Source organism: Lissotriton vulgaris, chromosome 8, assembly GCF_964263255.1.
Source record: "Lissotriton vulgaris chromosome 8, aLisVul1.2, whole genome shotgun sequence".
Lineage (NCBI taxonomy): Eukaryota > Metazoa > Chordata > Amphibia > Caudata > Salamandridae > Lissotriton > Lissotriton vulgaris.
This window is the reverse complement of record NC_141696.1, coordinates 854,057,521-854,075,929: the sequence shown is the minus strand read 5'-3', so window position 1 is coordinate 854,075,929 and position 18,409 is coordinate 854,057,521. Positions and strand designations below refer to the sequence as shown.

General features: G+C 38.3%; 1 protein-coding gene across 3 annotated transcripts in view; it reads left to right on the top strand.

Annotated features, from left to right (window-relative positions):
• The window catches only part of LOC147698104 (interleukin-5 receptor subunit alpha-like), a 501,740-nt gene that overhangs the window by 276,032 nt on the left and 207,299 nt on the right, over positions 1-18,409 (top strand). For all 3 annotated transcript variants that reach the window (XM_086934780.1, XM_086934782.1, XM_086934781.1), the window contains exon 5: positions 6,616-6,727. In XM_086934780.1, coding sequence (XP_086790906.1) covers positions 6,616-6,727 — 112 coding nt within the window. The remainder of the gene's footprint in view (positions 1-6,615; positions 6,728-18,409) is intronic.

Genomic DNA, 18,409 nt, shown 5'->3' with positions numbered 1-18,409 from the left:
CCAATGAATTAAAATAGTGTTGTACTTGAAACAGACCGAGTCACTAGGTCTGTATGTATATAAATATTGTGGGTTCGTCGACATGTTTCAGCTCCTTAGGCCCTAGGGGTCTGTGGAGCTTTCGTCAGGACTTACAAACAAATAGAAATACTCACACAATTTGTGCAATATCGATTTTCATAGAAAGTTTTTTCAAGGTAGGATCAAGTATCCAGGTTGTGAAAAAGAATTTCATGTTAGTGCAAACAACTGCAGTATTGTCTGGTGTTCATTTACATAGTGGGGAAAATTATCCTTGTGTGGAGTAAATCTAGTTTCTACTCTATTGCAAAAAAAAGGGGGGGGAGGAGGTTACAGGGTTCAGTTATTGTAAATGTATATTGAAATTATACAGGTCTTCATTGCGAAATGAACATATATATAGCATGCACATCCTTAGCTGGAAAATACAGGGCGTGCCTGTAGCTAATGGTGGGTAGTACTGAAAAAGTGGAGCGCTCATTGAGAAGTTATTATCTCTGTAAAGTGCTTAATGTCTGAGTTTATACCCATTATGACCATATTTGTTATAAGATGAAGGCTCAGTAGAGTATAAGCGGGACATGAAGGTTATAAACAGAGGCGTTAGAAATGCATGTGTCTCGAAAGAAGCACAATCAATTACAACACTTTTATAACGAGCGGTGAAGTTCACCCAGTATAGTTACCAAAATAAGTCCTACCTGAATTTGTAGAACTCGTAGCTGCAACGGGGACATCGCTTTCATAAGCACAGGGCTAGCAGGATGGTATAGAGATGAACTCGGGGTTAGACAAGAAAGGACGCTGCGTCTTACCATAAAGTTGAAGGTCTCTCTCTCTGCGCCATTACCCGCTGTGGATAGTTTCCTGACTAGTGCTGGCTCTGCCCCCGGATATCGGATGTGTTCCGCTTACTCGGATTTAAAGGGGCCTCAGTTAAGCAATCGTCTGCAATTAAAGGAGCCTTGTTGTTCACATTTTGCAAACGGCATGATTTGTAACGGCTTAGTTATTATTGAAAAGTCACTTTGATCGTAAGCAACATTGTGATGGGTGAAATATTTGATTTTCCGGTGCATAGTAGGTAATGCCGTTTTTTCCGAGAGATTGCGTTGGTTACCATTAATGTGCTTTTGCATTTTAAAGGGTGCAGTTGTAAAGTCAATGAGCAAAGTGGTGCCACATAATGTTATCATTCAGACCATGTTCATGGGTGCGCAATCGGTTCACCCACCTCTGCTCCTTTTCATACAGCATTTTTTCTGCGTTCTGCGATTTATCCATCAGCATCTCAATCACTGTCCAGTGTATGTCATCGCAAGAGTGGTTCATTTCAATGAAATGTGAGCATAATTTAGTGGTATTCTTCTTCAGTCTGATGTTGCTTTTATGCTCACTTATCCTTGTTTTTATTTTGCGACATGTCATCCCTATATATTGTTTTTGACAAGGGCAGCTCAGCATGTAGATAACATGGGAGGAATTGCAGGTAGTGTGTTGTTTTTGTGTTCATGTAAAGGTTTCAGATAGTTGCAGAATAAGGTAACATGGAAGGTAATACAGGACTCAGTTTTGATGCGAGTGACATAGATGAAATCTTGGCAGCCCAACCACTTTTACACAACACAGATCTTACCGAAGCACTTGCCAAAACAGATGATTGGGAGACACTGACTGAAAGAAAACGAGACCAAATACGAACCGCCATACATGGTATAATCATGACCGAGTATTTGAGGTCCAAAACAGCGCCTAGAGGTCTGTGGGTCAGTAATGCACCACAAATTTTTCTGCATGATCTAGTATTTCGTAAAGATTGGTCTTCCATCTCCTGGAAGTGTACCCTAGACTACCTGGTTTTGATTATCAAGACAGCCAAGCGCCTCACAGAAGCCCTCTTGGCAGATCAGCACAATCAGCCATCATTTTTCATTGCATTTGGTATTCCTTTTTTAGCACTATGATTTATTTATTTATTAAGAAGTTTTATTTAGCGCTGGCCAGACCTGAGGGTATCGAAGTGCTTTGCATCAGTTGCACTGCAGAAAATAACACATGCATTCATAGCAAGTATGGGTCGCAGAAAAGCCATGAGGCGCTGTGGTCTTTGAAAGTCTTAGAGGAAAGTTACTGTCCTGAGTAGAGCCCCGCTTTCGGGGAGGTGTGACACGAACTGGGTCAGGGGCGCGGCGGGGGTAGAAGTCATTGAAGACACAGAGTCGAAGCCTAGCGAGGTGTCTGCTCCATCCTTTCGGCTGTTCCTTTCGGTCCACTAGGGATCAGTCGAGGAACAAGACTTTGAGCTGACTTTTGAATTTTGCAAAAGATGGAATAGTTCTGATGTGAGGGGGAATAGAGGGGCATATTACCAAGCAATAGCGATAATTATCGCTATTGCTTTGTTAGAGACAAAAATTTACCGCTGCAGCGATTTTTACCGCAAATAAACCTTGGTATTACCAAGGTTTATCGCAAATGCGATAAAAATCGCCTCAATGCATGAATATCGCTGAAAAGTCAGCGATATTCATGCATTACCGAGCTAATGCTCTTAGCCGGATCTATGACAGAATTTTGACAGACAGAATTTCGACCTACACAAATATCGGCGTAATTATATCGATAGCAAAAATATCGACGCCCTATGTACAACATGGTAAGTACCAAAATATCGAAAAATTAATATCGATGTTAAAAATATCGTTGTTAAATATATCGATTTTTTTTAAATTTAAAATAACATAAAAAAAACTGTAAATAATACTTATTAATTACTTAAACATATTTAAATATATGTAATAATTGTTAAAAAAAATAATAATACATATTTAATAAAAAAATAAAATGATAAATCATATATAATATATAATTACTTAACAATAATTACTATTCCCACTCCAGTGGGTGCAACAGTAGGGAAAACTGACCCTGAACACTAAAAATACCCCTTTACCCAAAAACCTAAAACTGACCCTGAACCCTAAAAATACCCCTTTACCCATAAACTGAAAACTGACCCTGAACCCTAAAAATACCCCTTTACCCAAAAACTGAAAACTGACCCTGAACCCTAAAAATACCCCTTTACCAAAGAACTGAAAACTGACCCTGAACCCTAAAAATACCCCTTTACCCAAAAACTGAAAACTGACCCTGAACCCTAAAAATACCCCTTTACCCAAAAACTGAAAACTGACCCTGAACCCTAAAAATACCCCTTTACCCAAAAACTGAAAACTGACCCTGAACCCTAAAAATACCCCTTTACCCAAAAACTGAAAACTGACCCTGAACCCTAAAAATACCCCTTTACCCAAAATTAATTAATATTACAAATAAATTACTTCCCACCCTATTCCCCTATAAACCCACAACCCGCTCCAGTAGTAAAACATATAATTTAGTTAAAAATATACATAAATTATCAATTAATTAATCAATTAATCAATTAAAATAAATCATTGCCAATTAATATTTAATTGCAAAATAATTTAATCATTGAAAAATAATTATTTAATTACAAATAAATTAGTTCCCACACTATTCCCCTATAAACCCACAACCCGCTGTGGTAGTAAAACATATAATTTAGTTAAAAATATACATAAATTATCAATTATTAATCAATTAATCAATTAAAATAAATCATTGCCAATTAATATTTAATTGCAAAATAAATTAATCATTGAAAAATAATTATTTAATTACAAATAAATTACTTCCCACTCTATTCCCCTATAAACCCACAACCCGCTGTGGTAATAAAACATATTATTTACTTTTATATATTTTTAAATTATAAAAACATATTAAACACATATTATAACAATTAATTTAAATACTTAACTAATATTTCTAACACATATTAGTAAATCGAAATTACTTACATCGATATATATGCTATCGATATTAGTAATTTCGATATTACTTACCTTAGGGTCGATATTCTGGCCATCGATATTCTGGACATCGATATTCTGTCCCATCGATATTAGCAACTCGATATAAGTGTAGGTCGAAAATAAAAACTCGATATTTTGACTGTTTACCCTCTTAGCCATGTTATCCACCTCCCATTGGATAACATGGCTAAGAACTGCTCAGGGCAGGTGTTAGCTTTTGGAGATATTCGCGCTTAGCGCAAATATCTCCAAAAGTTGGTAATAGGAGATAGTGATGTTAGCAACTGTTTTCAGTCGCTAACAACTTGGCACGCCCACTTTGCATATCATTAGTGATAAATATCACTGACATGCAAAGTGGGGCCCAAGATGGTCGCTATCTCCTACTAGCTGTCGCTAACTGGTGTTAGCGACAGCTAGGTAATATGGAGATAATTTTATCTCCGCTTTCTTGGCTTTTAAAGCCAAAAAAGCAGAGATAAACCCCCTTGATAATATGCCCCAGAGTTCCAGACTTTGGACTATGATGATGTGGCCAGGAACACACAAAAAATGCCCACATCCCACCGTCATTTTTTCAGGTTCTCTCACATTCTGAAATGCTGTTACTGAATGCCCACATTCAGCATCATAAGCCTTTGTGAAGCAATCGAATGTCCAGGAACAATCTTACCGCCCCATATACCCAAGTACTATCTTCCTTTGTCAAAGAAATTCAGTCTTATGCTGTAATATTGCCTTCATGTGCATGAGCAACACTATCATCAGTTGCCAAAGTATGTCAATATCATGCCTTTACTATAATTCATATGTCTATATGCTATACTTAAGTAATGTTCTATATACCCAGTGCCAGTAACATTATGTGCAGGCTCCTATAATAATGTCATCAGTTACCTTCGGTCATCAGGGTATGTAGTTCCTGATAAGTGAAGTTTGCCTGCTACATGAGATTAGTTATTTGGAGCATGTATGCTGGACCTGTATACGCTCCGAGTCCCTTTATTTTGATACCTACTCGCAAGTACTGCCACCATACGCACCTTTACTCTCTCATATTCTTTGTGCTGCCATTGTATGTCCTGGTTTTTCCATCATATGCTGCATGCTTGGTTGCAGCGCCCCTAAAGTTTATGATCAGCTCATCCATGCCCAAGTAGAAACATTCAATGCCTGATGGCCACCACTATACGGCCCAGTACAGTTAACATGCCCATGTGGTAGCATAAAATATTGAGGTATTGTTACCAACAACTAGCGATAATTATCGCTATGTTGGTTTAGCGGCGATATTTGTATCGCAATGCTGCGGCGATTTTTATCGCTTAGGAACCTTGCTATTATCAAGGTTTATCTCCTAAGCGATAAAAATCGGCCGAAATGCATGAATATCGCTGAAAAGTCAGCGATATTCATGCATTACCGAGCTAATGCTCTTAGCCATGTTATCCACCTACCATTGGATAACATGGCTAAGAACTGCTCAGGGGCAGGTGTTAGCTTTTGGAGATATTCGCGCTTAGCGCGAATATCTCCAAAAGTTGGTAATAGGAGATAGCGATGTTAGCGACTGTTTCCAGTCGCTAACATCTTGGCACGCCCACTTTGCATGTCATTAGTGATAAATATCACTGACATGCAAATCGGGGCCCAAGATGGTCGCTAACTCCTACTAGCTGTCGCTAACTGGTGTTAGCGACAGCTAGGTAATAGGGAGATAATTTTATCTAAGCTTTCTTGGCTTTTAAAGCCAAAAAAGCGGAGATAAACCCCCTTGATAATATGCCCCGTTATCCTGTACGCAATTATTGCCTTCTTATATCACTCTTTCTGTCACAGTTTGCCAAACAGAAATTCTCCCACTGAAATGGTGCCTCTCATCACTGGAACTTCCCTCCCCCCCCCCCTAGGGAACAGTTAAGAATTGTGCATTTGATTTAGAGAATCATTTTTATATCATTCTCCTACCCGTATAAAATAGCAGATGACTTCCAAAAAAGTGATTTTAGCATCAACATGTACATTGCACTAGGGGTGTGTGTAGTTCGTATTTGCTAAATGTGCAAATGGGGCAGGAAGTTTCCCCAACTTACTCCCAGTATTTGGAGCTAGTTTCTTAGCACAAAATGCAGCTTTGTATCCAAAATGGATGCAAGGATGCATTTTGCACTAAGAAAATAGAGCTAAATACAACAGAACACAAACAGCGGTGCAAGCAGTTGCTCATATTTACTAAATGTGCTCTCATGGTAGGATTCCCCCGCCCCCAAATTACTCTTAATTACATGAGCAGGCATAATCGCGTTTTTATCTGTAATTCACCTCAGTTACATCACTCATTCACCCACACACATCGCTCATTCACTTACACCGCTCTGTCATGAGTGAGTGTGTGTGTGTGTGTGCTTGCGCATACTGAAAGGAATCTGCAAACCAATGAGAGAATAAGCCTTTATGTTTCTCCTGAGCTGTTTTTTGTGGTATTACAATTTAAGTTCCATTACTTTGATATGTTATCTACTTAAGAAAGTTCACGCAGAAGACTAGTATGAGTGCAGTTATAAGTAGACAGCAGACATCTATGTATTTTGGTATTATCTGAATTTAAATGTCTTAATAGTAGTTAATGGAACAGAATGAGTTCAGGCACATTTATTTTTCTACTGATAAGTGTGATACATTCTTCCTGTAGCACCTCTGGAGAACCTGTCATGCATTGTGTACAAACTTTCCAGTCTTACCTGCACCTGGCAAATTGTGAAGGATCGGAGTTCAGAACATGCACAGTATCTCATTGCATTCAGGTAATTGACAACTCCTGACATCATACCCATATCAATATATGATGACAGGTTCTTGATTTTGGTATTGTGAGCCATCCATTGCATTATTTCTGCTTACACCATATATGCCACTGTTGGGTAAACCGCTCTCACGTATTTCATTCTCAAACCCTTTAGTTCCTCACCAACCACAAACGATATTTTGCTCCTTCCAAGTCTTAATTATATGCATTCCTGTACACATGCCTTAATGTAGGAAACCCTACTTCCATCACCACCTTTAACAAAATTACCTCTCCAAGACTGAATGCAACTCCAACCACAACCCTGACTATTTTATCCCTACATGCTTTCATACTGAAGACTACTTCCATGTCACCCTATAATTCCAAGATTTTTGTGATCTTATGTACTGCATTGTTATTTTTCCCCTTCAACTATGTCTGCTGATTATGCTGCTCTTGTTACGACTGTGTTCTGTTTTTACCACATTCTGTGAATTATGTAAAACATTTAAGTTAGAAATGCAGATGGTAACAAATAATAAGGGCCCCATTAGTATGTTGGGCGGATCGCCACCGCCTGCATGGCCAACATATTTCCTCGCCTGCATGTAAATTTCCCCTGCCACCTTACCATGGAGGGGGGGACCCCGGCGGACGGAAAGACCGTCTGCCGCTTTACCGCCCGGTCGAAGAGTCGACTGGGTGGAAAAGCTGTTAATATGGTGGTGGTGTCTGGTAGACACCGCCATCCATATTAGCATACATGCGGGGACATGCCTTTCCGTGGCAGCAACGCCGCCGCGGAAGAGCATGCGGTTCTCTGCATTGGGGGCCGGTAGCGGGCCTCCAGGGATTCTGGGGGGTGGGGGGTGCACATGGGGGTACCTATGGTACCCCCTGCATTTGACAGTATAACGTGGCAGGCACCACGCTGTGCCTGTCACGTTGTACTGTCAAATGCACAACTTGCATTTCTGGCATGGGGCGGGCGGTGCTTTTAGCACCGCCCGCCGCAATGTCAGAAATGCAGGATGCGCCCGCCAGTGTGGCGGGCGCATCCTAATGGGATGTGAGGGAGCGCCGCACCCTTACCGGGTGGTCCCATATCCCCGGGGTATGGCAGGTGTGTGTACGTATTAAGATTTCCAAGGTGTGCACCCTGAATATCATCTCCAGAATATTGATGGGACACAATTTTGAGGACAAAATATCAGTAACAAAATATTAAGAGGTAAGTCAATCTAGATTTTCTATACCAAACTCCACATAGATGTACCTTGGTAATATATACATATCTTTAAGGTGCGGAGATGTGGAGTTATATGCTATTATCAATATTTTGTCCGCCGATATTCTGTCCTGAATGTTCTTGTACCGCAATATTCTGGGGTCATTATTCAGTAGAATAACCAATTCCCAGAGTATCACATGCTATTTAATAGGACTGCTGAGTGCATGGAGGAGCTGTGACTTACAGGATGGGAAAGCCTCAAGTGGGTAAAGATGCACCTCTCCTCCTCCTCCAATGGTAATTAATATGATATTGCACTCTGAGCATCTTAAGATATGGTTTGTGCCATGGAGCTTTTTTTTATTTTTGTGTCTTTTTAAAAAAACATGTACTTAACAAAAAGCCAGGAAGTAAGAAGTTATGTTGTTTTAAACATTTTTATGGATATTTCAAATATAATTATAAAAAGAAAATTATTTTGTCTATTTTTCTCAGAATTTTAGCAAAAATGGCTAACACAGCTGTCCTCCTAGTTTGATTTCAGATTACTATATGAAAAATGCCTATCATTACGGGAAGAGGACTACAATGCAACAAGTTAACCCTAGATTAAACTCCTGACAAGCATGGCAAATATTATAACCTTGTAGCCTCCTGCTGATGTAGTGGTGTAACGAAATGTGAGGGGGCTCCCCTGCAAGGTATATTCCCCCCCCAGAATGAGAAGCTCTGAGATCAGGGTATTGTGCTGAGGGGGCCCTTGGAGCTTGGAGGGCCCCCCACACTGTGGGGTCTGCAGGGGCTTATGTTACACCACTGCGTCGACGGCTATGTTGGTTGTTGAAGTCCTGAACTTAGTTATAGGCTGAACTGAAGGCGAGGGCCTATAACAAGGGAGATGGCTTTTATAAACCGGCATAGACCAAGACAGACGGGCTATAAGGCTATTAGAGTATGCCCTCTACTGAGGGCAGAATTTGTCTCAATTAAACAAAGGAGAAACACAGCAACAAATATTGGAAAGTTGGGTCAGAAGGCCTATATCAGCCATTAGTAGCCCAGGCCACTCTAATGTCTTCAGTGTAGTTCCCAACATTCCAATAATTAATATTACTTACATGTAGAATATTAGAAATAAAAATGATGCCCTCACATCTGTACATGCCTACATATCTACATATGCCACCCCAAACATGGACGTTTACTTTAAAAAGGTGTTGAGACAAAATATAGAGTCAATTATATCTACTGATTCAAATATTGAATTGGAAATATCGTGACACAGAAATATCAATAGCAAGAATATCGTGGACAAGAATATTGATTTTGAGGTAAGTAATATTGATGTTAAAAATATTGTTGTTAATAATATTGTTTTTTTAATTATTTTTGTGTATTTTAATATGTTGATTTTATACATTTTAAAACGTTTGTTCAAATATTGTTAGTTTGTTAATGTGATTTACAAATTAAAAGTAATTTTTAAATTTAATGTAATAATTTTTTGTTATTTTTAGTACCGTAGCGAGCAGTGGCGATTATAGGGGAATAGGGTGGAAGAAAATTATTAAAAATAATTAATACATATTTTAAATTAATATTAATTATCTAATTGATAATTATTCATGTTAATTGTAGAACAAATATTTTTTTATTTACCTTTTAGGTGTGGGTTGTGGGTTTTGTAGGGGTACAGGGTGGGAAGTAAATTAGTTATAATTAATTAATAACTATTTTATGATTAGTATGAATTATTTATTTGATAATTATTTATGTTAACTGTATAATTATTATGTTTAGTTTTTAAGTTTTAGGTGCAGGTTGTGGGTTTTGTAGGTGTATAGATTGGGTAGTAAGTTCATTATAATTAATGTATAATAAATGTTTAATATTTATTAATTTTTTAAATAATAATTATTTCTGTAACTAGGCTAATTAATGCTTTTTTGGTTTTTAAGTTTGAGGTGTAGGTTCTGTGTTTTGTAGGGGTACAGCGTGGGAAGAAAATTCCTTATAATTTATTAAAAAATATTTAGCAATTATTTATAAATATTTAATTGATAATTATTTATGTTAATTGTATAGATAATTTTTTTAAGTTACATTTAACGTGCAGGTTGTCAGTTTTGTGTAGGTATAGGGTGGAAAGTATATTAATTATAATTATTTTTAAATTATTGATATTATAAATAAATATGTAATTGATAATTATGTAAATTGTACAATATATATTTTGTTTTTGTGGTTTTGTAGGGAAAAGGATGTGTAGGAAATTACAATAATTAATAAACAGTGTTAATTTTTATTGTTTAAAGGACAATTAATTATGTAAATATGCAATTAAAATATTGTTAAGGCTTTACGTGTGAATTGTATTTGTAAGGGTAAAGGGTGGGAAGTTAAGTAAAAATAATTATTTTATTCTGAGTTAATTAGTACTATGAATTCTTTAATTGATTATTAATTATATAAAATGTATAATTAATTAAAAAAATTAGTATGTTAGATGTTGATTTTTTTGTCTGGATAAAGAGTGGAAAGGTAGTTAAAATAATTGGTTTCTTAGTAGTTAATTAGTATTAGTATTTTTATAGTTAGATAGTTTTCCCAATATCTTATCACGATGCCTGGAAACTGTTCCAGCAGACTGAGTTGGTCCCGAAAGGCATCAGGCCAGCCCAAATCTTTCAGAGCTGATTCATACAGGTCTATGGACACAGTTCCCCAACAAGCGATTTTGATTACCAATTTAGACAGCCGTTCCGATTTGATGTGCCCGTATGTTGCCCTTGGGGATACCCAACAGACCCTTCTTCCCAACCATACACAATGTGGCAGGTATGCCACAGGGTGCACAATTTTCCCCAACAACCCCTTTTTTCAAAGGGAGCCTTCGGAACACAGGCTCCTATTGAAGTAATTGTGAGTCCGAATGAACAATGTTGTGCGGCAATGTAATTGGTCGTCTGGCTTCACTGGATCCAATTCGTTTGGAAACTAGTTCGGAACCGATTTGTAATCGGCCCCTTAGATGTGTGGTGTGTAGCTTGTAGAGGTCTAGGGTAGAAAGTTATATAAGTAGGTAAAAAGAGTAAAAAAAGTTATTGTAATTTATTATTGAATGTGTTAATTGTGTTATGCTTTTTGTATGTAAATAATTTTGTATTATTTGGTTGCTGTTATTTTGAAAATTGATTTTTGTATTTTGATAAAAATAATATTCGTATTAATTTTCAATATGTATAAAACTGTATTGTATATGCAATTCATTAATTGAAAATAATATAGATTATTTATATTTAAATTATTTTTTGTTTGTTATTTACTTTATTTTACTTGAAGTAAAATAGTCTGTTTCTAATGCCGCATAGAGTGTAGTGGCAGTAGTGAATGTTACCCCTCCACAGTCCAACAATTTCACTACTTTTGCACTGAAAGGAGTGGGAATAGTACATTTTACCCCTCTGTATCTCAACACTTTCCCTACTGTTACACTGACTGGACTGGGAATAGTAAACTTTACCCCTCCGCAATCCAACATGTTCCCTACAGTTGCACTGAGTGGAAAGGGAATAGTAAATTTTACCTCTCCGCTGTCCAACACTTTCCCTGCTGTTGCACTGACTGGAGTGGGAATAGTAAATTTTCCCTCTCCGTAATCCAACACTTTTCTTACTGTTACACTGACTGGAGGTGGAATAGTACATTTTAACACTACACAATCCAACACATTCCCTACTGTTGCACTGAGTGGAGTAGGGATAGTGGAATGTACCCTTCCACAATCCAACAATTTCCCTACTGTTGTACTGCCAGAAGTGGGAATATAAAATTTTACCCCTCTGCAACCCAACACTTACCCTACTATTATATTGAATAGAGTGGAATTGTAAACCCCCCCCCCCCTCTGCAATCCAACACTTTCCCTACTTTAGCACTTACTGGAGTGGGAATAGTAAATGTTTACCTACTGTTCAATTGACTGGAGTGATGAATAGTAAGTGTTACCCTTCCACTATCCAACACTTTCCATACTGTTGCATTTATTGGAGTGGGACAAGTGAATTTTACCCCTCCGCTATCCAACACTTTCCCTATTCTTGCACTCATTGGAGTTGAAATTGTAAATGTTACACTTCTGCAAGCCAACACTTTCCCTACTGTTCAACTGCCTGACTGGAGTCGGAATAGTACATGTTACCCCTCCGTAATACATCACTTTCCCCACTTTTGCATTGATTGTTGTGGGACTTGTAAGTTTTACACTTCCTAAGCTCGAGACTTTGTCTACTATTTATAAGTTGTAGTGGGAATACTATAAGTATTAACTTAAAATGTTGTACTTTACTGTATATTGTTTACATTTATATTAATATGAATTTGGTTATTTAAAATGATAGGATTTATAATTATTAATGCTTTAAATATTTTATTTATTTTTTGAATTCAAAATGTATATTTTGAATTTTTATTTATAATTACAATGGTTTGTTTTTTAAATATTTTATTGGATATGTCTTCTTATTTATTTTTGATATCACATTTTTAAAAGTTTTAAAAAATAATATAAAGGAAAAATATCATTTTAGTAATATTTTTTAATTAGATATATGTACTTAAAAATATGTATAATAATATGTATATTTGTTTTAATATTCTTAAATACTAATTGTTATATTGCTCAAAACAATTTCTACGTATATTTTATTTTGATTCTATTAGTATTATTTATATGAATGAATGTGCATTATTAAAATGTATATATATTAAAAAATTGATATTTTAGACAACTATACTAGAAAAATGATATTTAATTTTGTATATGTTTGCAATTTTAATTATAAGTATAGGAAGTCAATATTTTTAAAATAAATATTTTTGAGTCAATTATTTTGTATGTTGATAATTTGGTACTCGATATTTTGTTAGTAAACCTGTCAAAAAATATTATGATAAACACATATAAGTATAATATAATCAATATTTTTTTTTCTTTCGGAAGTACGCAAGTGATAAGGGTCAAAAGCTCATTTCAATCACTTCTCCCATTGTTTTCTGTCATGAGAGGCAAGTAATTCTGTCCAGTCTTCATCCCTGTTGGCATGGTACAGGGCTATTTGCAGGGAGCCTGAATGGAGATTTCCCAATTAGCACTCCACCGAGACCTGACACTGCCTCCTTGTGTTGCCCTTATACTTCAAGGTATTGGCTAGTGGGGATTCTAATAAAGATAATGGATTTTACCAAACCGGCTCCTGATATAGTGAAGAAGAACTTGAGGAATATCTTTATCAGTCGGTTTACTATTCTTTTTCATTCCCCTCGAGCCCCAAAATTATCAGTGTATGCTGATATACTAGAAGTAAAGACCCATGGGCCTCACTTAATGGGCTGTTTTTCAGTTTACTAGTGAGGTCACAGTTATCCCGTTGTTGGCAGGAGAGTTGGGAAAGGTTTGTGATTGTACAGCATTACTACTAAATGTTTGCAAGGTAAGAGATTTCTCTCTTTGTTAATGCAGGCATGTAGATGGAGTGTTTGTGGCATCACATCACTTATGTAAGTTGCTCTAGGCAGTGTGTCAAGTGATACGATCTCATATTTAGTGGGCATAGACTTCTAGATTCTGTGTGGGCATGCAGCTTGATAGACATCAATCTTGGTTTTGCTAGTCCCTTACAAATGATTTATAGTCAGGGTACATATGGTGAAAGGATGCTTTTATAAGCAAGCAGTGCCAGCATTCCAAAGACTGTGCTGTATCTTGCTCTCGCTCACAAAATGAAAGTTGCAACTGAGTCCACCTTGTTAAGTTCATGCAGGTATTAGGAAATATATGTTGTCTTTGATCATTTTGTCAAGACCGCTATTTTTTATTCCTCATATGACCTTCGTAGCTACAGCCGCCTCTCGACCTGGTCCACCTCTGGCGCATATAACTTGGTGGTTCTTAGTTTCAGCTGGTGTTTTTGTTACGGGGAGCACCCATTTATACACCACTGAAGCTGACCCAGAGGTTTTAATCATTGGAACTTATCCTGTACCTTAATCTGATCTAATCTAATCGCTTGGTGGATCATCCAACAAGTTCCAAAACAACCCAGTGTCTGGCCTCTCTCTATATACATTCACCCTCTGATCTAAAGCTCCGAAATATCATACAGAGTTCCACCAGGCATTCCAAGTAGGAGGAACCTCCTAGCACCACAATTTACAAATCTCTCACCTGGCCAACAAAATCAAAAAGAAAAAGAGTTTTTGTTGAGGGAACAATCGAGTCTCGCACCCCACCCAACATAGATACAATGCAAAATAAAATGAGAGATGAGCTTACCTCCACAACAGCACCCAAGATCCTAGAGATAGTCTTACCCACATCAATCTAAAATTCTTGTATCTTAGGGCAGGAGGCGAAAACCTGGACATCATCTGCATTCTGGAAACCACATCTCCAACAACTAGCTTCTCCACCACCCTTCATTTTGGATATTTTAAGGGGGGACCAATATATCCTGCGGAATGTGAAAAAGTCTTTTCTTCTGAGCACGGCAGATTTAATCAGAGGGTAAAGCATGTCTGTAGATACTTGCCATGACTCTTTCCGCTCTTCGCTCGGCAAGTAATTCTCCCAGACCCGGTATGGCTTTTCCATCTTTCTTTCTACTGCAGCCAGCGGATGGTTATACCATTTAGCAACATCTTTCTTATTCGGGGCCAGATTTTGCAGTTCGTTTTCCATAGGATTGTCTTCCAAAAGGGACCAGCGTTGACTCTTACACCTGCATGTAAGCTGATAAAACTTTTATCTGGTCAGAGCTCCACTCGTAATATGGCCCCAAAATTCCCAAGGAAGACATTTATTACCCACTACAACATCCTTCCAGTGTGAGACTCCTGCCTCTTTTAGTGTCTGAGCTGGAGCGTCCAACAGGCACTCTGTAGTTCCAGGAGAGTCCCACACCTATGCCCAATCACTATAGTAAGTAAGCTCCATGCAGGCTCGACAATCCGACCACAATTTGGCCGCCATACGCAACGTCTTTAGGCAATTTATTTTCTTTTAACTCAGGAGAGCCACATTTATACATGAAGTCAGACTCCACTACCCCGTGTAACATGGCTTTAAACATACTGCCAATCAGCGAGTCATCTGGTGTGAGCGATAACATCCTGGCATATTTTAAATATTAAGCCCGACAATAGAGCTGGAGATCTGGTAAGCTCATGCCCCCTTGCGTTAATTTGCGCCTGAGTTTTGTCTAGGGCAGCCGAATCACTTTGCCTGCTCAGATAAAAGAGGAAATCTTACTCTGAATTTTAAGAATTTCAGCTTTTGCAAATTCTATTGGAATAATATTGAAAAGAATAGGTGTATTTAGGAGAAACACACATTTTAATCAGGTTAACCCAACTATAATGGGAGAGTGGTATGTTCTTCCATTTTTTTAATAAGGCCTCAACCTCCCTTGATACTCTATCTAGGTTAGCTTTTGGAATTTCTATTGTGTCCTGGGTTATTGTAACTCCGAGATATCTAAGCTACCTAGCAAAAGTCTCCTCCTGATCAACAATATTCCATGCCATAATCTCCGTTTTATCTTTATTTATTTCATAGCCAGAAAATGTTCCGAAAGTTTGTGCTTCAGCAAGAAGCTCCGGGAGTGTAGTGTCGACATTGGAGGAGAATAAAATTAGATCATCCACATAGAGTGCTATTTTCCTCACAAGCCCATTTTCTTCGAAAGGAGCGATCTTCTTATTTAATCTTAAACTCTGGTCCAAGGGTTCTATATAAATGTCAAATAGAGTCGGGGAAAATGGGCAGCCCTGCCTGGTGCCACGTCCGCTATTGACGACAGGAGAGAGGCTACCATTGACCAGGATCCAAGCTTGTGGTGATCTATACATTTTTTTAATAACTTCTCTGAAACCGTCGGTGAAGCCAAAGACATTCAAGGTCCTATCTAAAAAGTGCCAATTCACACGATTGAAGGCTTTGGCTGCGTCGACTGTAATAATTGACAGAGGGAGAACCTGTGAAGACACCATATTCACCGCCCGACCAAAGTGTATACCAAATCCGACATCTGCCTGCCTGGGAGAAAGCCGTTCTGATCCTCGTGAATTATTGGATCTATGATCTTACAAAGCCGCCTATTTAAAATCCCTGCAAAGACTTTATAATCAACATTTAATAAAGAAATTGGTCAATATGAATGGCACTGAGAAGAATCTTGACCAGGTCTTAAGATCAAAGTAATAACTGCGTCACTCCAGGAATCAGGCAGTGGGGATGTACCATTTAGTATTCCATTAAACAGTTTCAGCCAGACCGGGATAACTTCCTCCCTCAACAAAGTATAACAATTGGGATTGCATCCGGGCCTGCCGCTTTCCCTATTTTAGCTGAATCTAACACAGTTAATATCTCGCTTCCTGTTATTTCTAGTAAGAGGAATTCTTGACTAGCCTCAGTTATTTTTGGAAGCTGTTTCTCTTTAAGCCACCTGTCAATATGTTCCTCTACCCCCTGAAGCTCTTCTTGCTATACCTCCTGAAAAAACTGTGCGAAAGCCTGTTCTACTTTTTCTTTCTCCTCTGTAATTTGTGTACCCACTTTGATGTTACTAATATACTTGTTAGCTCTATCAACCTTGGTCTTCATAGCGAGGAGCTTACCAGAATTCTCCCCTTGGTCAAACTCCCTCATTTTGCTTGTCTCCTATTTTTGGGATAAGATCTCTTTAGACTTGAGTCTGAAGCTCAACTGAAGCTCCTCAACTCTCTTTATCAAATTATCATTCTCTGGTTCAACAGGACAACTCGTCTTTAGGTCAGCTTCTGCTCCCTTGATGTTCAACCTTACGGCTATAGACCAAATCAGTGTAGGGCTAATCTCATCCCCACTTCGGGCAAGGACTATTTTGAGTTTAATCCTGAAACTGAATCTGGCATAGAGTTAAAAGGGACTGCAGACAAGGCTAATTAGTGGTCAGGCTTGTTACAATCTGTGTCCTGTCAAACCAAACAACGAAATTGAGATAGGTGCCTTCCCTTTTCTCCATGGAGGTAGCTACTCAGCAACCTGGACAAACCGAGGCCATTAAGGAGGGTCAGTTAAAGTCAAATATCCCCATAGATGGGGCTCCCACCACTGCCCCTACTATTGAGATACCACTGGATAAAAGATATAAATTAAGATTGTGTATCTTTCTGGGGGGAGAACCTCCTGCGACACAACTGTGTCAAGCTGTTGAGACTGTTGAAAGTAAGCAGAAGCACAGGCAGCCTCGCAATAAATCAGCTAAGCTTACCCGAGCAAAGAGTCGGAAGAAAAATAAGAACTTGGGGGCATATTAGCAAGAACCCTGTTAAAATTATCACTGTTTTAGCGGCAGGAAACTGCAGCTAAAACGTGATAATGGACTTGCTAATATGCTTTATATAATTCCAATAGAAGCCCAGGTTAGATATCCTTCAAATCTAACCTGGGCTTCTATTGGAATTCTATAACGCATATTAGCAAGCCCATTATCGCTGTTTTAGCGGCAATTTCCTGCCACTAAAACGGCGATAATTTTAACGAGGTTATTACTAATATGCGCTTTGGTTCCTGCAAAAGTGACTCCCTCACTTAGGTCCTACTTTTTGGTTTACCTCTCAGGGCAATATGGAACCCGTAAAACAGGGTGGGTTAGGAGCTGCTGGAGGAGAAAGCTGAAATCCAGCGAGTTCATAGAGATCCCTTTAAGTTGAATCCTGCTCGAAAAAACCCAGAGAGATCTTAGTTTATATCTATTGCTACACTCTTAAGGAGCAGCTACTGGGGGCGGCCCTTAAACTTAAGACAATACAGGTCCAAGATGCCACCTTTAGATTCCGGTCCGACATCTCTCGGGTCATGGAAGATAGGAGATGGGAACTGGGTAAGCAGATGGACCTAAGAGACCAGGAAGCTCAAGTCCAGCTGCAATATCCTGCCTTCTTGAAAGTTGTAGGGGCAAACAAAATTTATATTTTCAGGTTTCCAGAGAAAGTAGATCGCTTTTTGGCACAAAGTAATTCTAGTGTGTAGTTTATACTTCATGATTTAAGGGTATACAGCATCTAATGTTATTTTGATTCTGTTATTTACATAGGAGGCTAGGGGGCTTTGGCTCAAAAGTCAATACACATTACCAATGAGTAGTCTGGGAGGGTTCCCGTGGGTTGGGGGGGAGGTTGGTAGAGTTGGGGGGTAGTAAGGGTTTTTGCATTTGTTGGTGGGGAGCATTGGGAGAAAATGTGACAACCTCCTGTAGCTATAGCAGAGGGTGTAGTCAGGATTATAGTGGAGGATAGAACCGTTCAAGGAGGGAATCGATATCTTGAATTTTTAAGTTGAAATGTTAACGGCCTAAGAGTTAAAGGAAGACAGCACCTAATACTCCAATACCTAAAAAATAGTCCACCTAGGATCCTTATGAT